General features: G+C 40.8%; 1 protein-coding gene across 1 annotated transcript in view; it reads left to right on the forward strand.

The window, feature by feature from the left end:
- The window catches only part of Spag17 (sperm associated antigen 17), a 219833-nt gene that overhangs the window by 136609 nt on the left and 61397 nt on the right, over positions 1 to 21827 (forward strand). Inside the window, exons 21-28 of the mRNA XM_038311719.1 lie at positions 1536 to 1775; positions 2992 to 3103; positions 4795 to 4947; positions 8614 to 8727; positions 10900 to 11075; positions 12165 to 12294; positions 13772 to 13950; positions 15230 to 15389. Of these exons, the coding sequence (XP_038167647.1) occupies positions 1536 to 1775; positions 2992 to 3103; positions 4795 to 4947; positions 8614 to 8727; positions 10900 to 11075; positions 12165 to 12294; positions 13772 to 13950; positions 15230 to 15389 (1264 nt within the window). The remainder of the gene's footprint in view (positions 1 to 1535; positions 1776 to 2991; positions 3104 to 4794; positions 4948 to 8613; positions 8728 to 10899; positions 11076 to 12164; positions 12295 to 13771; positions 13951 to 15229; positions 15390 to 21827) is intronic.

A 21827-nucleotide genomic window follows, 5' to 3' on the forward strand; every position in this document is an offset into this window, starting at 1 on the left:
TTTACTCCAATTGCAGTGTCGTGGTTAAAGACACTTAAGTTGTATCCTTATTTCTAACATCTCACCCATCGACCTGTTTTTAGCATAGTTAATCGGTAGTCAGTGAGTCTCCATGGCATGACATTTGCTGATGTCTGTAGGGTAAATACTCCAGCAGTGGGTGATGTCAAGCTGCCAATGTAGCATTACTGAGGCGGGAGCAGGGTGGATCTGTAGGCCATTGTACAGTATGTTTCTAATATATAGATCAGATAAGAATGGAGTCTAATCTAATCTACATGCATTTTGAGCACTTGTTGCCTTTATTTTGAACATCGTACTTAATTGCATTTTTATGACTTTTTGGACGGTGCCTTTGCTTAGCAACTATCATCTCATAAAAATTCCCAGAGATTTATCAGTAAACACATGAAATCCATCTGAGCTGGGGTCAGCACACCACTATTGTTTTCTGCTTAGATTTCTTGACCTTTGCGGATGCTGGGATCAGCGTATATCATCAGGTCTAGAAATGACTCAGCCAGTATCTGTCCTTTTTCAAAAGCCACTCCTTAATTCCAAGAGGACTGTGGGGCTCACCTTGTCATTTTTATAAACCCTACTTTCTTGCTTATACTTTTGAAACTTCATTTTGTTTATTTAAGCAACTAGAAACTTTTTTATGAGCCTTATTTCGTAAGTTCCTTATCTGTAATCTTCACAGATATACTTTCAAAATTTTTGTTCAGATTTTATTCAAAGTGGCTTAGTCCTTCTGTCTGGTGCTTTTTGTGTGTGACCTAATGTCAACTCATGAGTTATTTTATTTGAGACGATGTGGCCACACTCTCTTCATTCCCTCCCTCAACCTCCCAAGTGATGAAACTGCACGTATTTACCAACATGCTTGGAAACTCATGGCTTGTTTTTTAAGATTTATTTATTTATTATGTACACAGTGGTCTGCCTGCATGTGTATTTGCAGGCCAGAAGAGGGCACCAGATCTCATTACAGATGGTTGTGAGCCATCATGTAGTTGCTGGGAGTTGAACTCAGGACCTCTGGAAGAGCAACCACTGCTCATAATCTCTGAGCCATCTCTCCAAATGATTTTTTAAATGTATTTTGTCCCTCCCTTTTAAATATCTTGAGCAGAGAATGCTTCTCAGGATAGTCTACCTTTTTACTGATCAAGTTATTTAGGATATAAATTGGGAACTGAAGGAAAGGAGATAGGCCAGTGGAGAGGCTACTGCTGTGGTTCAAGATAAAGACAATAAAAAATGTGAACAGTGTAAATTATACCAGAAAGTTGGAGAAGAAGCAGAAATGAAGAGACGTCTCCCAGGAGACAGACACTGTGAACATAAAGAACGTGGGAGTGAGAGAGGGACAGTCAATGCTAACCAACTGCAAGGTGCTTTGCTCAGTGTTTCAAAATGCCAGAAATAACACTTAGAAACGTCACACTAAATTTCCTCCAAAACTGACCAGAATGCAACTCACATTTGGTCCTTTTTAAAAATCTCTGGTAAGCTGTTTGCTGTGTCCACAGGCGTGGAAGGAAGAACAAGAGAGGCTAGCAGAGGAGGAGCGCCTGAAGGAGGAGAAGAAAGCAGAGAAGAAAGGGAAAGATGTCGGAAAAAAGAAAGGCAAGGATAAGGCAGACAAAGAGGATGCTAAGGCTTTGAAGAAGAAATCCTCTTCCAAGGAGAAACCCAAGGAAGAGCCGATGAAGATCCCGGAAATGATAGAGGAGTCTGTACCGCTTCCGGAACCCGAGATAGTTTACCCGGTAAAGCAACTCTGAAAATTCTTTGGGAAACTTGTATCATTTTGGGGGGAAATGAGGGGTTTTTTTTTTCTGTTATCTATGGACTAGACTTGAATTTCCATTTCTGTCTAGAATCAAGATTCTTCTGCATAACTAAACACCAAAATGGGAATACCCTCAGACCTGCTCTTCCTATTATGAAGCCAGATTACCAGGGGCTGTAAAGAGGGAAGTGTGTCCCAAAGACTTAATGTTTTAAGCATTAGAAATGTACGAGGCAGCTGCATGGGTCAACTCAACAGGCTAGATTCGCTGCGTGCACTTAGATGCCACTGTGCGGAGTGCCACCCTTCTAGTGTTCATGTTTTGATTAAACCCCTCTTTGCTAATGCTCCCTTGGGTGCATTAAATCAACAAGGAAGAACTGGAGAGAAATGTCCTGCTCTATTTATTTCATCGATGACTCCAGCCTAGTTACTCTAGGGCTTTAAGATGCATCTGAATCCCCTGAAACTATAGGAGCAATATCTAATGTTTTAAAACATCTTTTATATATGATCTCCAAAAGCACCAAGGGTCAATGTTTCTCTTCACCGTAAAAAAAAAAAAAAAAAAAAAAAAAAAAAAGTTTGTAAACTTGATCTCTCCTCACATCAGCTTGATGATAGAGCATAATTTTATTTGAACTTGGTTATAAATGCTTAGGTGAATATTAATGAGGGACTTTTTAATAAGACTTATCTTTATGTGTGTGAGTACCCACAGAGGCCAGAAGAGGGCAACAGATCCCAGTGAAATTGAAGTTATAGGCCACATGGGCACTGGGAACTAAATTTCAGTCCTCTGCAAGTAGCAGGGGGGTCTTAACTGCTGAGTCATCTCTCAAGCCCTAATCATAAGCGTTTTAAAATCCTGCTAACTATAATACATTTAAAAACTTCTAAAGAGTCTGTAATTCTAAAGAGTCTGTATGACTACTGTAATCCCAGCCTCCTGGACACTGAAGCAGGGTGGCCAGGAGTTTAAGATCAGTCTGAGCTACTGAGTAAAATCCTGTTACTAACAACACTGAAAATTAATAAAAACATGGATTTGGGCATCTGAGTTTACAGGTATCAGATGTAGTTGTTTTAAAAAATATAAGCTTATGGAAACTGTAGTTGACTAACCACCAACTGTAGTAAGCTGATGGTTGTCAATGCAGCTCCACAACCAGTCATGATGTGCTCTCTTCCAGTTCCGAGGATACAATATGGGAGATGTACCCATCCAAATCTCAGGGAAGAATTACTATCTGTATCCTTCTGATGGAGGGCAGATTGAAGTAGAAAAGACCGCGTTTGAACGAGGTACATCTGTAAGAGCTATTAATGTCACAGAAGATGTTCCTGCCTTTCAGATCAGCATGGGGCATTGTGCTTCTGCTGTGGTGGGTGACTGCCCACTACATTCATGTTTACACTACACTGAGTTTTCAGAGTTCACGTGCTTCTGCTGTAATTGACTCTGCAAGGAATCAGCCAGCCCAGAATTTGCCCTAACACATTGATAGGCGCATCCTAATTGTTGAAAATACTTAAATACTTCCACATTAGTGGTAGATGGTATAGTATCGACTGTAATGGGCAAATAGGTAGTTAATAACATTAGTTACAACAGCTCTGTCATGTCAGGGAGCAAACACATGCTTTGAGTTTCTGGCTTGCGCTCTGCAGTCCAGTGCTCAGCTGTATTGACATTTCACTTGTATTTTAACAAATAAAGCTTGCCTGAAGACCAGAGAGTAAAACAGCCCCACTGGTCAGCCTCACAGACCAGGCCGTATGACACACAGCTTTAATCCCAGTAGCCACACTAATTTGCCATAAAATCAGGCAGTATGTGCCGTTAATCCCAGGGGTGCACGTTTTTAATCCCAGCCTTAGAAAGGATTATAGACTGGGAGGAAACAGCTCTCAGACACAGTCTCATTGTGAGGTCTCCCGGAGGCAGGATCGCCATTTCCAGACTGAGGTCGAGGTAAGAGTCAATGGCTGACTGCTTTGCTTTTCTGGCCTTCAAGTTGAACCCCAATTTCTCTCTCTGAGTTTTTATGAATCATGCATCGCTCAGGGAACCTGCCACTGGTATTGTAGCTCTCACCAAGACTTAGATATGTGAAGAGTTTATATAAATTTCAGATGGTTCATAGAAAATATGGCATTTTCAGCTTAATCCTACCTACCTTGAGGGACACCCAAACCACAATTGAAAATTGAAGTCTGGATTTAAAAGGGAGAGATAAAAGGGAGAGGCGGGTGGAACAAATCAGAGCACTGTTAAGGGAGAATGGTCTGTGAGAAAATGGTTTATAACCTGCAAAGTACTGATAATTATAGAGCACAGACATATATATGTATATTTACACACAAACATATATATATAATTATGACTGTTTAATATTACAATGCCATAATCAGTTGATGTCAGGTATGGGTTGAGCAGTGGTGGCACATACCTTTAATCCCAGCACTTGGAGGCAGAGGTAGGTGGATCTCTCTGTGAGTTCGGGGCCAGCCTGGTCTACAAGCGCTAGTTGCAGGACAGGCACCAAAGTTACAGAGAAACCCTGTCTCGAAAAACAAAACAAAACCAAAAAAAAAAAAAGCCAGGTATGGTAACGCACATTTATGACATTAGCACTCATGAGACCGGGGCAGGAGAATTATGAATTTGAGGCTGGTCTAAAATATATACACACATTCATAATACATATGCATTATGTATTATTGTATACAAATAACGTTAAAATTTTAAGTTAACTGGCTGACTTGATTTATCAGAGTTGGTAGTATTCACCACCTCAGATGCTGTATTTTCTCCATGATGTTGTTTGAGGTGCAATGAGAAGGCCTGCAAAGTCCTCCTTGAACAGGGTTGCTGAGTCTCTGCCGTTCCCAAGCCCTGTCTAATTCTGTACCACATTCTACCAGTATGCTGTCAAGGTGTGTGCATGGTATCTTCAGTCAGCTCCTCTTTATACCCTGTGCTTCTCCCTCAGGCCCAACCTTCATCAAAGTGAAAGTAAAAAAAGACAAACACAATTTTATAATTCACCTGAAAGACCCAAAGGAAATTGTAAAAAAGCCCAAGGAAGAGGATTACTCTTCAGAAGAAGAGGAGGAGGAAAACGTTAAACAAAAAGCTGACATGAGTGAGTATCTTTACCTCTGTGGTACCTACGGCATGATGGCGCCCCTGACAGAACCACGCAGGCATCCCTGGCGTTCAGCACGTGCGGATTTCACAGGTGCTTTCTGCCGCATTTGCTGTCCTGCTGACGTTTGTCTTCCTTGGCATACCAACCGTAGATGCCGCCACACGCACAGCACGTCTGACGTTGGCTGTTGACAGGACCTCGCTGCCCTGACAGAAGCTCCGGTTTTCCAGTATTCACCGTGATAGCAAGGAGTCAGATGAGCCCAATGAATACAGCAATGCTGTGCACAATGCCCATTCTGACCTTAATCTTGGTTCTTGCAGACTCAAACTCAGCTTCTCTCTAGCTGATTCTCTATCAGGTTCCTGCACTGCAAGCAGCAGGACCTCCTTACTGTGTTTCTCACTTGCTTTGCTTATCACACCAATTTCTTGAGCTTCAAAGATAAGGTTTAAAAAAGAATCACAAATTTTAATAGAGACACAAAGTACAAGTGGCTGCCCAGCACTGTGAAACCACCTAACAGTGTTACTTCAAGACAACACCACCTAGAACAATGAACTGCATTTTATCCAGGGTGGCATGAATTATCACTGTACAAGGAGATACATTAAGCTTAAGAAAGTTTCAAATCCACTTAGCAATGGGACTAATAACTAAGTCTAGTTACATTGATGCTTTCCAGATTCAAGAATACAATGCTTGAGAAGTTGAAAATACCCAGGAAGTTAGCACAGAAAAATTTTAATTTAGATAACTAATAAAAAAATCTATTAATTGAGGCTGAGGAAATGGCTTAGTTGGTAGAGTTGTAAACAGCTGTGCAATCATGAGGACGCAAGTTCAGACCTCTAGCATCCACATAAAAGGCCGTGATACATGCCTGAAATCCAGCACTGGGAATCTGACATGGCAGGATCCTGATTGCTCACTAGCCAAGAAGTCTAGTCAATGAGTAAGCCCCAAGTTTAGTGAGAGACCCAGTCTCTAACAACAAAAGGCAGCACCTAAGATCCGCCTCTGGGTCCACAAATGCATGTACAGGTTCATGCACAGCTGTGCCCATCCACATACAAATGCATAAACCATACAAACTCACTCATATTTTAAATATTTAAAGACGTTAATAGTTAAATTTCTACCACGTCCATGATACTCACTGTTCAAAGTTTATTTCTTTCTTAGAGTGTCAGTATAAGCATTTCCCATTCACTAGTCTTTGAAAATAAGGTTTTAAAATTATTTAATAATATGTCATTAATATACACATATATCACGACTTTGTCATTTAAATGATTCTACATATTTAGATGATTTTCTACAAAAGTTAATGAATGAATGTATATATGAATATGTGATATAATAATGTCCTTTTGCATATTAAACAACGGTTGGTATTTAGCTTTGCTACCAATGAACCTGGTTATCCTTTGTTTGCTCAGATTATTGCTTGTTCATTTCAGCTTTAGATTTCCCCAGCCTGCAAACGTTGGCCCAGGTTCTGGATGAGGCATGAACTAAGACTAGATTTGGTGTTTCTAAATCAGTGTCCCATAGAGAAGCTGAGAGTGTGTGAGGAAAGACTGCACATAACCTAAAAGTCCTAAAATATTTACTGTCCAGCCATTTTCCAAAAAGTATGTAGACTGCTGATGTAGGAAGCTTCAGCAGATAGACTGACTGAAAGAACAAGAATACTGCTTTCTGCCTGCCGGGCTGTGCTCGCTTCTGGCCTCTTGATGAGGGTTTCTCTTGTGACTCAATTAATTTTCTTGTCTCAGTCTCCTCTGATAGAATCTGTGGGAGCATGTACCCTGCAAGTCTGGTATCCTTGAGTCCAGCTTGCTGTACAGTGTGTCTTCTCAGGCTTTTCTCTGTGGGCTGCCCCTGGCTGTTGCGGTGTCTTACTGCTCCAGGTCAGAGGCTGATATGCTCCTGTGGTCTGAGGAGACAGCAGCTGGGGGCTTGACTTCAGTTTTCATTAAATGTTTTTGCACCCCTACCTTCCTTTTTTTTCCTCGTTTTTCTCGATAACACACAGTTTGTAAGATTTTTGCCTCCCTATTCCTTACCTCTTCTCCCTAGCATGCTTGTGTTTAAAAGCTTTCCCCCAGGCTTCAAGATATTTACTTGTTTGTTTGGGCTGTTTGGTTTTTTTTTTCCCCCACTTGATTTTCCTAGAAATCAAGTTGAATCTTAACCATGACCACGACCACTGCCATTTCATCTGCTGAATACTGAACAAGGTTTAACTGGGGAACGGCGTTTTTAAACCACAGAAAATGTGCATTTAAAACTCTATTTTCCATAATTTATACTTTGCTGAACATGTGTTCTAGCTGCCCTTTTCTTTCTTACTTAAAACTACACAATCAAATTTCTATCATGCCTTCTTGTACGTCCTAGAAAGTGTTCTACAGCTGAGCGCTGTTCCCAGCTTATTTCATTCCTTTCTTATCACTAAATAATCCATGATTACCTGGGTGTTCCAGTTTATTTAGCCACTGTCCAACTGGAGGACATCTTGCTTGTCCCCACATTTGGGCAGTAATGAATGAAGGTGCCATTCGTATCTGTACATGGTCTTCTTTATGTGGTGGCTTACATTTTAACCACTCTGGGTAAAAAGCAGCAGAGCACGGCTGCTGGCTCGTAGGGTAAGACAGAAAGTAATGTTCTGAGCATCCCTCAAACCGTCTGTCAGTTCAGAATGAGAGCTTTGTTATTCCAATCCTCCCAGTCTTCAGTGTTGTCCCCATTTGGGGTTTGCTCCATTCTGACAGGGGCCTTGTTTTCCTCATAGGTTTAATTTGCATTTCCCTGACAATATATGACACTGAACCCCTGTTCATATGCTTATTTTCTATCTGTGTGTCTTCTTCGGCTGGGTGTCTACAGAGGGCTTCGGGCTGGTTCTTCCTCGGCTTGTTTTCTATTGCTGAGTAAGAGTTCTTGTCTGTTTTACGTAACAGCCCTTTGTCAGATGTGTCTTTAGCAAACATTTTCTCCCAGATTGTGAATTATCTGTTCATTCTCATGAGGCAGTATCCTTTTTTGTTGGTGCCCCAGTGAGCATTCAAACATTCTCAGTCAGGAAATAATCTCTTCACGTGTTGCCGCATTTTAAACCGACGCTTTCCCGTTTTTATTATATGATGATGGAGCAGATGATAAAATTGAAATAAAATAGAAAGGTTGTGCTCCTTCTCATATGCCTCAAGAATGTGTGGTTTAACAAATCTTCTTTTAAAACTTCTGCTTGATTAAAACCATTTCCAATTGTGCTTGAAAATGTATGAGATTATAAACGTGGGGATTTAAGAAAGTGTTTTTAAATGTGAAGAAACTCGGACTGACCTGGTGGTTTTCATTTGAAAAGTCATGGGAATGGTCTCAGATCGATAACCAGCATATGGCTAAGCCATTAACTCGTTTATATCCTCTCTTCATTCTGACCCAAAGCCCTTCAAACAAGAGTCTCACATTCCACCCCTAAAACTCTGCTTCACTTCCCTGAATCCTTGGTAAGAGCCAAATCAATTATTTTTAAATGAATGGCATTAGAAGAGCTAAGACCCCATTCCCAGAATTCCCACTGAATTCTGCTTACACTTCTTGAGAAAAATGGAAATATACCCTTAATGCGATTTTGTCTTTTAGAAACATCACAGGTAGAGAATGAAGTTGTCAGCAAGTTTGGATCATTTTCTGCCACCTTAGAAAATGGGATCTGCCTCTCAATCAGTTACTATGGAGCAAATGGGATGGCCCCAGGTGAGATGCACACACTGTACAGAAGAGGGGAAATGTCCTGGGACAGTGGTCCTTGACATCCTCAGCTTCTCCTAAGAAGTGGCCCACGACATCCTCAGCTTGTACCCCTGTCAGCAAACACACCTGTTCTTCTGATTTAATGCTTCACATAGATTTCCCTGCACTGTGGAGAGATGTGGTGTACAGAGTGGTGGGGGAGGCATTCACACATAGATGTGCAAATATAATTTTTCATCAACATCAAATAACAGTGCTTTCACTTTCAAATTCCTTTTATTGTTTGAGTGATCTTTCACATAGTCACTTCTACAGACATATGTATATTCTGATCATCTTTACTAACTAGTCCATGAAAGTAACTCTGTTAGTTTGGTGCAAGGGAAACATGGTCTTCCGGGGAGTCCCTGTGACAGTAGAACTTCTGTGTAGCATGAGTAATAAAAAGCCAGAGACAGATATTGGGGTTCACGCTATAGATTAGAAAAGCAAAACAGCCACACCAGAGAAATCTTCCCTCTTCCAAGGCTGGGCGACTGCAGACTGAGCCTTGAGCCTCTGCCTCCTCCTGCCTTATATTGCCCTTTAGGGCTGGGCTTACCGCCTGGGTCTGTTTCTGCTTTGATCTTCTATAGCCCAAGGTGGCCTTGAACTCACAGAGATCTATCTGCCTCTACCTCCCAAATCCTGGCATTAAAAGTGTGTGGCACCGCTGCCTGGCCTCTAGTGCTTTAATTTTACCTTCGGATCTTCAGGCAAGCTTTATTTATTAAAACATGAATAAAATCTCACTGTAGTTCAGGCCCAGTGTACTTCAGGACATTAGTCTAAAAGGGGCCATTTGTTAAATGTCTTGGAGGACTTCACAGATCCACTTTCAGGAAACAATTTTCCAACTGGAAGCTATTTCCTTTCAAACCATAAAATAATGTCACTTTACCTATAGCCAATTAAGAAATTGTGGATTCCTACAAATTTTGAAGGTATCTAACTACAATAGATATTTTTTAAACATTGCAAAATCAATAGGTAATTTCTATGCCGTCCAGCTTTAAAACTCTGGGCCGGTATAGATTATGATGACTGACCATCGTACCTCCTGACCTCAGCTCCTTTTCTGCAGATTGCCGTGAATATCATAACCTTGTTTCTTAAAAGTTTAAAATGTCTCTAAAATCACACCAAGAGGTGTCTAAAGACAGAAATATGGAGTCGGAGCTGAGAAGAAAGGACATTCCTACTATGGTCATTGTAGAGTCAACACATATATGACACTCGGAGCCCTCAAAGTGAATAAGATAGATCACATCTAATATATGCACAGCTCAGACTGCATATGATAGTCAAGTAGTACTTTACACACTTACTTATCTGGGCCTCCTCCCCTGTGAACCTAACCCAGTAGGTCAGAGGAAGACCTGGGCATTTGCTTAAAATTCTGTGAGTAATTATTACGGTGGCCAAACTTGAGAACATGGAGAACCTGGGACCTGGAAGCATCCACTGCACTGAAATGGGTGAATGAGTTGGTGGGGGGGGGGATTAGATTGACCAGAATGGTAAGGAGAGGTCAAATAAGAGGCATGCTGGATCCTGCAAGAAAACAGATGACAAGATAAAGGGGTCTTCTGGACCCCCTAGACTCCCCCACACACACACGCAGTGTGACCTCGCATCAGCCCTTTAGAATTCCCAAACCTCTAAAACCCAGAAGACAATAGATTGCCTACAGGGAAACTACTTCACTCGCCTTAGACAAAATAATCCGTCTTTGTTGGATGCCCTTGTTTGTGTTAGCTCGTGTTTGATGTGACCCCGGTTTCTGTTGTCTCAGTGCTGGTCTTGTGAATCTAGGACTGTCAGGATGTCTCATGAACTTATTTGAGAACTAAATAAAGAGTACTTTAGTAGTATGTGCAACAGACTGGAAAGCGAGGCCACGTGAGATAATGACTTGACTGTCAACCATGCTAAAGCGTTAAGAGTTTCAAATTTCCTAACTACAATCTGATTTTCAAAACAACTGTTTTCTCGGAAATGCATTCAAACGGTAAAACGCGTTTCACATAGCAAAGGTTAATGTCAACTTGAACAAAACCTTGAGATGCGTCACTTAACATGCATATGAAATATGAATATTTAACTTTGTTCATGTCCCCCTTTTTCTGTTTCTAGAGGTTACAGATTCCAACCTGGACACAATGATGAACATCCCTTCAGCTCTGACTGCAACTGTGATTCCCACTATAGTGACTGTCCCTCAAGGCAAAGGGAAAGCAAAAATAAAGGGCAAAGAAAAACCCAAAGAGTCCCTTAGAGAAGAGGAACACCCAAAAGAAGAAGAGAAGAAGGTAGATGAGCATAGCTGCAGATTCCAATCTTTCTCCCGCAAAGTTACTTTTTACAACTAAAATGAAATTGCGCTGTCTCCCGACACTCTCTTTCCAAGTCCTCCCTTGCCTCTCTTCAACCTCTCTCAAAATACTTGGTCTCCTCTTCTCTAACTATTCTCTCTCTCTCTCTCTGTCTCTGTCTCTCTCTCTCTCTCTCTCTCTCTCTCTCTCTCTCTCTCTCTCTCTCTCTCTCTCACACACACACACACACACACACATACATCAACAGGGTTGCTGGTTTTCCCCAACACTACATTAATCTCAACTACTATCATGAAATATCTTAGACCACGTAACTCACAAACAACAGAAATTAATTGCTCAAATGGAGACTGTGGAGTCCAAAAGCAGGTGTTAGCCAACTCTGTGTCTCATGAGAGCAAGTTCCTGTAGATGGAACCGTCTGTGGTCCATCACTTTACAGAAAAAGTTAACCCTTTCCATTCAGTGCCTTTTTAATAAAGACCTGAATCCCAATCCTGAAAGCCAAGTCTTGGGATTTAATCAGTTCCTCAAAGGCCTATTTTAATGCCATCATCTTGAGCATCAAGTTCTATCATCTGAGTTTGGGAGGATGCCAGCACTCACACCATAGTGTTGCCCGTATCCTACGCATCCAAATGGGGGCACCATTCAAATCCCAGTTCAGTACATTTATTTGGTCAACAAACGTTTTCACAGTGATCTCTGTTTAATGCCACCTTCTCAGGGAAAATGTTACATTTGATGCTGCTCTTTGTCACATTTTGTCATGTGCCAGTCTGCGTAAAAGCTTGATGACAGTGAAGAGTCTTGCATCTTTTTTAGAATCTGTTTCAGGGCCTCCTTCCTTGTAGTGTGAAGCGGCGGGACTGCGTCCCGCCACCCGGCCACCGGCTAGCTTTACACCCGAGGGTTTTCTTTATTAATTAACCAATGAAAGAAACATAGACAGATAACTCTCCTCCATCACTTCCTTACCCACAGTTGTATTGTTTGAGAAATCCTTGCTTGAGCAAAAATAACAGTGTCTCATTTAGAAAATGACAAGCTCTTATTCGTGTACAGAATTATATACAGGAAGAAGTAGAGCCAGAGATTGTTGTACAGGAAACTCCTTATGTTCCCACCTTTCAAAACCTAAACGTATCTTGCCCCAATGGGCTCCTGCTGACCTTCATTGGGCAAGAATCTACAGGTGAGTGTTAACTGGGGTGAGCAGGGAGGCACGGCTAGGAAACCCACACAAAAAAAATCCTACCATTGAAAATTGTTACTGTTACAAGTTACACTTGTTGATGATGAACAATGGGTAATTTCAAATATGAGCTTAACAATAATGATCATCTGTCAACCACTTAAGATGTATGTAAAAACACAAATTTTTAATTGATTTTATTGAGCTATACATTTTTCTCTGCTCCCCTCACTTCCTCTCCCCACCCCTTCAACCCTCTTCCATGGTCTCCATGCTCCCAATTTACTCAGGAGATCTTGTCTTTTCCTACGTCCCATGTAGATTAGATCCACACAGGTCTCTCTTAGGGTCTTCATTGTGGTCTAGGTTCTCTGGGATTGAAAAACACAAATCTTATGAGATAGGTACTGATAACTCCCTCTATAAAGTGCAGAAGTGGAGACTTCTGGAGGTGCAGGAATGTGCCCAAAGTCACCTGACTCCTGGGAGGCAGAGATGGGAAGTCATCCTTGGTCTAGTGATGGCAAATGTAGTTTTCTTTGTGGCTTTGATGTGGTTCTGTCTTCCTGCCTCTGCAGAGGGCCACGGGTACAATACTTTGTTCCTTGACCTAAACAAAGGAGAGTGCGTAGGAAGAAAATGAAAATGAGTGCACCTTAAACAAATAGAGAAACCCTCTCTCGAGTCCATAATTTTTACATAGCTTTTTTTTTGCTTCTGTTGGTTCTAAACATGGCCTCTTACTTATTGTTATTTTATGTATATGAGTGTTTGTCTGCGTGAATGCCTGGTACTCGCAGAGGCCAGAAGAAGGCATCAGGTCTCCTGGAACAAGGATTACAGGTGACTGTAAACCACCATGTGTGTGCTGGGACTTGAACCTTGATCCTCTAGAAGAGCAGCCAGGGTTCTTAACTGCTGAGCCATCTCTCCAGCTCCTTACTTATTTGGATGAATAAATAGGTACCAGGAAGGCTTTATTAGTTAACCTGAGAGCTACATCTGGTATTGGATCGGATCCATTCAGCATTGGATAAGGATTCTTTTTCCTCCTGTATCCATTGGTGTCAGTTTTCATTTTCTTGATGACAACCATCTGGTTAGAGTAAGATGGAAGCTCAGTGTAGTTTCTTGTTTGCATTTTCCTGGTGGCCGAGCTTAGGCCTGTGACTCTGAGCAACTAGAGGATACCAGAACATTGTTTGGATTGTCCACCAGAAAATATGGAATCACTAAGTCCACATCATTCACCCAGACATACTCTGGATTCTAGATTATGTACATATGCTACAAAGATCTATTATTTACTATGTTACTGAGATGGTCTCACCCCGTTGGTTTGGAGGAGGCCAGCAATGAGCCAGAAGGAAGCATTCCTATTTCTCAAACACAAATATTAGAATAAAAAGAAGAAGGAAGATGAAACCCCAGCCCCGACTCACCCCACCGATAGCTTTATTCTCTTTTGCCTTTTAAGATCATGCTGTGGTAGATGAAGAACCCTGCTGGGACCTCATGATCCGTCAGAGCTACCCCCAGAGGATGAAGCACTATGAATTCTATAAAGCGGCGTTGCCGCCTGTGGAGCAGGAGGCATCGAGGGTTATCACCAGCCAGGGCACCGTCGTCAAGTATATGCTGGATGGATCCACACAGGTTTATAGTCCTTGAATAACCTTTCCCACAGAAAGTAGAAAGCAATGGGACTATGAGTAAGGAGCAACGCTGTAGCTCATTCGAGGCATAAATAAGACACAAGGGTACTCTAAAATGGCAAGTGAAGGATAGCACAGGTAGCGGGAGTGCTGTCTATGAAAGTCAGAATATAAACAATACATACGGTGTGTGTAATGCATTACTTATGTAATATAATACATACGGTATGTGTAATGCATTACTTATGTAATATAATACATACGGTGTGTGTAATGCATTACTTATGTAATATAATACATACGGTGTATGCAACTACAGTTGCAGACTCAATAGGTTTACCTCCCTTCCCTCTCAGTCCACCTTAAAACACGAGGAGGAAAATGCTCCTAAATACTAAATTTCCAACAGTATTAGAAAACAACAGCACGAGTATATGAAATATTTAGAGAATTTCTAGTGAATAAATAAAATGCAATTTAAAAACAAGTATAGAACTGCTGTAGGAAAAATCAAGAGTTCTTAAAAATTAAAAGTAACTGTGACTGGCCAAGTGGTAGGGAGGGTGACTTGCAAGAGAGAAACCCAAGTTAAGAGATGTGGAAAGATAATGTATGTCCTAGGATTTCCAGAAGAAAATAATGAGAATGAGAGGAGAAAAATCAGTTAGAATATGGCCCATGAAATATTCCTAGTATTTAAAAGTATACTTTATATTCATCCCAACTACCAAGTGCCAATCTCCGTTGATGCTAATTTAAGTATCATCTTGCTGCTTAGGACTCCACAGACAGCCTGTAAGGCTCCTGAAGAGACCAGAAAGCATCAGACAGAGTCACAGGGGCAGATGACTTCCTTGTCAGACTCAAGGGAAGCTGTCGGTATGGGTACTCCTAAGAGTATCTGTGATACCTAGAGATAGCAGACATCCTTGGTAGAAATCAGGCATTAAAAATATAACTAATTTTAAAATGTAGTTGTTTGCACATATCATCTATATGATTTTCCAATTATATAGACTAAGGGTAAAGAATAGAAAAAATATATGAATCCAACCAAAAGTAGGAAACAAGACAGTGGTGGGTGAAAAATATGAAATCATATTCTTTGTTGTCTAAAGGTCCAAATCTCCCCTCCCAAAGCACCTTCTGGTGTCAAGCATGGAGGTCTTCCATCAGCCTTTCTTTAGATTATTTTGAGCACAAAAATGTTGGACACAGTATTCCTTGTGGATCACCTCCTCCTGGGTTCTAAGAATTCTGAGACCTTGTTTCCCCTTCAGATTCTCTTTGCAGATGGTGCTGTGAGCAGCAGTCCTGATTCGGGTCCTGTGTATACGTCTCCGGACACATCTGCAAGCCCCCATAACGGAGATTTGGTGGACTCGGCTTCTCAACCCAAATCAGAAACAGCACCATCTGAGATTGTCATTACCAAGAAAGGTGACCAATGAAGTTTCTTGACTTGCTGAACTTAGTAGTTTTCAAATGTTTAATATTTAGTATTTTCAAAATGTTTCAATATTATGATACTGCTCATCTTTTTAATATATCCATATCTATTCATATATATGTATTTATGAGTTTTCGTTGCCAGCACAGGATTGCTTAGTGGTTCATGAACTGCTTTGGCTTCTGTGTAATGAATAATGTGTGTTTGCCAATTTGTGACAGTCTCCTATGTCATTGTCCCCTCTTACACATTAGCTATACTCTCTGAGGTGGTGTTTTGGGGGCTTGCTAATAGGATAACACCAAGATTCTCAAGTCAGCATCCCTGGGATGCTATTGACCTTTCCTTCAAGTTAAAGCAGAGCCCCTCAGATGCACCCATGAGGATTCCATATAATAACTTGTAACTTCATGTAAGCAGAAAGAGAAAACAGGCGAATTAAGAGCGTGTGTTTTTTGAAGACTTCGGATTCTGGTCCTAATCCTTCTTCCTATGCATGTCATGGCCTACACCTGGCTGAGATCCAGGGCTGCCAAAACAAAGAACCAGCATTCTGTGCCTTGGTTTTTGGCTGACTTGTGAGGGTTTAGATGTAGGGGGTGAAAGCAGTCAGTAGTGTCTGCAATAATTGAAATCAAAGATTGCTGTCCTGAGGATTTCTGTTTATACCCTTTGTACTAGCATACTATGCAAACAGATGCTTCTTCACCCCCATGACAATGCCAAATACTATTATTAAGTGTCATTCAGATTGATAATTTGTGAATCTCATTACTATTTGATTAATTGTGAGATTGAACATTTAATTGTGTTTACTGAGTTTAGCCATAGGAACTGCCACAAGAATTATTAATTTTTAGTTTCAGCATAATCTATCTTGTACATGTAACAACTTCGTTGAAAATTTTTGAATTATTTAAATCTCTTTCTACATTTATTTTCAGATCTCTAGAGTGTCCCCAGCTTATTTTAATCAGTGAGTCTCAGTCACTGAAATATAATTTATAACCTTATTATGATCAACAATTCAAATCTATGAAAATAACATACAACATGTAGTTATTTGGTACAGTGTTCTCTTTATAGTTATTATATAAAAGTTGTTAGTTGTGTTTTCCAGATACCTGAGTTTAGCAGCCTTTCCTGTAAAGGACAAGCTGGAAAATCTTAGAGACTTGGCAGGCCATGTGTTCTCTCTCACAGTTACTCAGCAGTTCCGCTGGAGCATGAAAGCTCTTTCTGATAATCCATAATTCAATAAGCCTTAAATCTGTTGTGTCCCAATAAAAGCTATTCATGAACACTAAAATTTGAATTCAATATCATTTCTGTACATCATGAAATATTTTTAAATTCCTTTTAGCCACGTAGAAATATGAGGTGTCGTTCCCTCATAGGCTACACAGAACAGACTACAAGCCCTGCTTACACATAAACTCCCAGCCCTTATCTTCTGTCCTGGCATGCTTTTTAATCCCCCCCCCCACTCCAATTCATTCAGCAGTGTTTACATTGACTGAAAAGAGGGCAACACCTCCTCAGTGCTGTGCTCCTTGTACTATTGCATTATTTGTGAGGGAAATTTGTCTCTTTAATGGTTCTGTCAGATTTTCTTTCTAACAGTTTGAAATATTGATAATTTTAGATACAACTTTAGAATCATTCTATCTTTGTGGTGAATGTAGCTTGACACTGTTGGACAAGGTTGCTTTCTATTTGAACTGTGAGACTCCCCTCCCCTAATGCCCCTTTGCTTAGACTGTACCTCCGTCATCCATTGTTCTATGAAATGTCACCAAGATGACTTTTATACCCTCGTGTTCCTCTTTCTGTGGCATCTCTTTAAATGTATCTCTTATGTGTAACATATAGGTGGATGTTGTCAAAGCTAAATTTGAAAGGTTTAGCTTTTAGAGATTTTAGTTCATTATCCTATAACTGACATTTCCTGAAAAATCTCATAATGCTGTCCTTAGTCTCAAATGACAGTTTCCCTAAGGGTGGAATTCTAGACTGATATACATTCACCTCCCCCACACTCATTTAAAAGATGGCAGTTAGACTAATTCCTATGCTCTAAAGATCATCTGTCCTCCGATCATTCTCCCATGTTTTGTAATAATTCTGGCACAATTTGACTGTGTGGGGGTTTCTGTTTATCCATGAAAGTGGGAATGCAGCAGGCAGTTTGAATCTGTAGATGAGTGTCTCTCGCTGATGCTGAAAATATCTCAGTAATTATGTTATCACTATTATTTCCATCCATTTCTTTTTCCTCTCTTTTTGTAATTCTCATAAAACATTTTGGAGGTCTTTGGCCTCTTTTTCATTACTTCTGGGGCAATGAGGATTGGGACTCCAAGCTTCAGTCTAAATAATTGGCTCAAGTCTATTTTTGAGCTCTCTTCTAAAGTATATTATATCATCTATCAAAACCTCACATGGGGGGGGCTAGAAAGATAGCTCACTGGTTAAGAGCACTGGCTGCTCTTCCAGAGATTCTGAGTTCAATTCCCAGCAACCATATGGTGGCCTACAACCATCTATAATGGGATCTGATGCCCTCTTCTGGCCTGCAGGCATGCATGCAGACAGAGCACTCACACCTAAAATAATACATACATAGGTAAAAATTTACCAAGCACACACCTTTAATCCCAGCACTTGGGAGGCAGGGGCTTCAAGACCAACCTGGTCTTCAGAGTGAGTTCCAGGACAGACAGGGCTACACAGAGAAACCCTGCCTTGAAAAACCAAAACAAAACAACCCTCACACTAATTTGCCTAAATTTCAGTTGTAACATTTTTTCCCATTATATTTTCCCTTATTTTATTTATAATTTGCCTTCTCTGTTTTTATTAAATTTTTGAAACTAAAATATAATTACATCACTTCCCCTTCCCTTTCTCCCTTTCAATCGCTTGTTCCCCCACATCTCTTTCAAAATGATGACACCTATTTCTTTGATTATTGTTGATACACATATATGGGAATGTATAAGTTTATACATTCAACCTGCTGAGTCCATCTAGCGTGGCTTATGTATGTATATGATTGGACAGCCAGTTAGAGTGCTCAGCCCTGGAGAAGACCGTTTTCCCCGCTCACAGCAGTCATTAGTTGCCTGTAGTTCCTCATCCAGGGGTCGGGCCCCACTATGTTTCCCCCTTCCTGGTTAACCTTTCTGGGGCTATTATCATTGTTCAATTCTTGTTCGGGCAGGTGTATGGCTGAGGTACCATGAGCTTGCCTGTCCTTTGTAGGAGACAAATCCAATAACAGACCTTTTGGTCTTCTGTTCCTCAGAGTCTTTTTACACACTCTTCCACACTGTCTTCTGAGCCTTGAGTGCATGACTTAGGTTGCAGATGTATCCATTGGGACTGGACTTTCCACCATCTGTTGATTGCTGTGTTACGACCTCTTGTGGTTTTCTGTAATGGTCTCTTGGCCATTACAGAAGAAAATTAAAGAGAGGATTATTTAGTGAGGGGTGGGAACTATACTTATCATGGGTATAACAGTAAGTTTTCTAATGTTATTAGGAATTGATTTAGTACAGTGGTGGTAATAGATCCACAACCTCACTAGTCCCTGGTGATTGGGTAGGTTTCTAGTACCAGGCATGAGTTTCCTCCTGTTGAATGAGATTTAAGTCCAGTCACACAGCTGTTGGTTACCACCAAGAGATGAATGTCACTGTTGCACTTTTAGATGTCTCCCACAATGTTGGTCATTGTTGCAGTTCATAGACATTACATCTAGACAGGACAATTGACTGCTTCCCTCCCTTGGCAGCTTCCATAATGCTTTCTGGTAACACAGAAGTTAGAGTGCAGGAAGAAGGGTTTGGGATTATATCCAGCTCAAATCGTCCATATCCTGTACCTAAAGTAGGCAGAGTCCTAAGCAATAGGGACTTACCTACATGAAAAGTACAGGTAAATGGATGGAACTGGAAAATATTGAGTGGGATAACCCAGACACAGAAAAACAAGCACTACATGTTCTCCCCTTTCTAGAGTTCCTAACTCCAAATCTTCAGATAGGAGTATTTATCCTGGAGGAACAGAAACCAGGAAAGTAAAAGAATGGGAGAGGGAACAAGCAAAATAAAGATGGAAATGAGAAAAACAGGGAGGAGTGCTCTAATTGGTTAGTGGGAGAGGAGGTCAATACAGAGGAGAGACTATGGAGAGTAGACAAGAACATCATGGATGATTGATAAAGACTCGAGAAATCATATCACTTTATATTTACTCCAAATTATGTAATCTATGTTTTAATGAAGTTTATGCCACTTGGGATGACAATACTATCTAACAAAAACCCAGTACCAGGCATGAGAAACTTCCATTAGAGTTCGGGGTCAAGGTTGTCCAAAATAATACAGGTTATTGCTGTGGCCCAGTGTGGCTTCTCAGGAGTTGAAGGTAACCTGTCTTCTCTTTATTCATACTTCCTGGCCCCATTTATCTAGAGTCTCTATTTCAGAGTCTGTGTCTATTCAGTTGCTTCCTCTGACTCTCCTCTGAAGTGCTTAAACTTCAGTGCCTTTTGGCTATTGCATGATCATTTTTATTTCTTGTTGCTTTGACTCTAAATTCTCTGGACTGGTGTAAATAAAGATGCATTCCCTTGAAAATATTTTTGTTTCAGGAAGGAAAATATTTCTATTTTAGTCCCAATATTAAATTGTTATTCTGAGAGCAGTGGTCATTTTCACACAGAGATCCACAGAAGCGCTGCTCATGAGGATATAGCTCAAACTTTTTGCCTTTTTTTCTTTCTTTCTTTCTTTCTTTCTTTCTTTCTTTCTTTCTTTCTCTTCCTTTCTTTCTTTCTTTTTTTTTTTTTTTTTTGGTTTTTCAAGACAGGGTTTCTCTGTAGCTTTGGAGCCTATCCTGGAACTAGCTCTTGTAGACAAGGCTGGCCTCGAACTCACAGAGGTCCGCCTGCCTCTGCCTCCCGAGTGCTGAGATTAAAGGCATGCGCCACCACCACCCGACCACATATTTGCCTTCTCTGCTCAGCTCCATATCTGAACACTGAAAACTTGTCTGGCCTTGCTGGGGAACAGTAGAAGAAAGCTTGCATTTATTCTGCAAATAATTCGCACTTTCTCTGAGAACAGCTCTTTGCAGTCTCCAGCTTCTGGGAGTGTTTCATATTAAATTCCCATGCACCCGCTTGAATGAGCTCTGACTTTCATTCTTAGCCCTATGCTACCCCGGTTTGAGCAGGACTCACAGGGCCAAGGTTTACTTCCTTTGGTCCCTGCCTTTACTCGGTCCTTAGCTTGTGCTGACTCTATCATTCAGTTATCAGTTCAGAGACACTTGCAGCTAATAAATATTTTCTGGTAGTTTGGGTTATTTTCCGTGGAATTCTTAGTGTCTAGCTGGCGATGTTGCTGGAAATGAAGCACCATCTACACCTCTGCCGCGTGTCTGTTCACTGCCCAGGCTTCTTCACCTTATCTATTTGTGCGCTCAGTCAAGGAAGACGATAGTTACTTGTGACTTCAGCCTCTGCACATGATCCTTTCTCTGTGTTCTTCCATCTCTCATATCCATCCTCATCCTTTCACAGCTGGATTCTCCAGTCTCAGTTGGCACCAACATTGCATTTATTTATATCGGTTGCTATCTGTAATCTCTACCTCTTTAATATTTTGACTATTCCTCATACTTTCTTTATGACTAACTTTCCATATTCCTGCCAAAAACACGCAACTTATCTTTTGACAATGTCATGATCCCTCTTAAATGTTTTCTGTGAGAAATTCCAAGGTTTGTAACATGCCATAAAGATGCACTTTACTGGACCCATGTCTCCCTCTCCAGTCTCTCCTCTCAACCAAAGTTTATCCCCTGACTAATAAATTGCTTAAGGGTATCCACACATGCCAGGCTGTCATCACTTCCCTCCCCCATTCCATTCTCTTTTTTGTATTCTCATGTTGGCATGACTTTTCCACTGCTGCTGACAAGAAAATGAGAACACAAGGCAGGGGAAGAGAGGGAAGAAAATACAGCACCAAATATTCACTCTCTCTTATGCAGCAGGGGTAGGGAGGATCTTATGCATGTTCTGCCGCTGGCACCATGATCCTCCCTGATGGTGATGTTCTAGAAGTATTAACAAATAAATCCTGGGGCAATAGGAAAGCTGAATTTAACATATACCGATCCTTTTGTTCCTCCCATTCATTGAGTTCCTGTGCAGTGAGCTAAGATTCGTATCCTCACACATGAGCGTTTTGAGTTCTGGGTTTAGAAACTCTGCCCAGAATTAACAATCCTTTACTCTGTGCTTGTAATGCATTTCTAAATCTGTGTTTATCTCATCACTGAGGCCTGATGATGCCAGAAAGTCTGATATATGAGTTTTCTTAGAAAAATGAAAATCTACCAGGATAGCTAAT

The sequence above is a fragment of the Arvicola amphibius genome, chromosome 14 (genome assembly GCF_903992535.2).
Source record: "Arvicola amphibius chromosome 14, mArvAmp1.2, whole genome shotgun sequence".
NCBI classification, from domain to species: Eukaryota; Metazoa; Chordata; class Mammalia; order Rodentia; family Cricetidae; genus Arvicola; species Arvicola amphibius.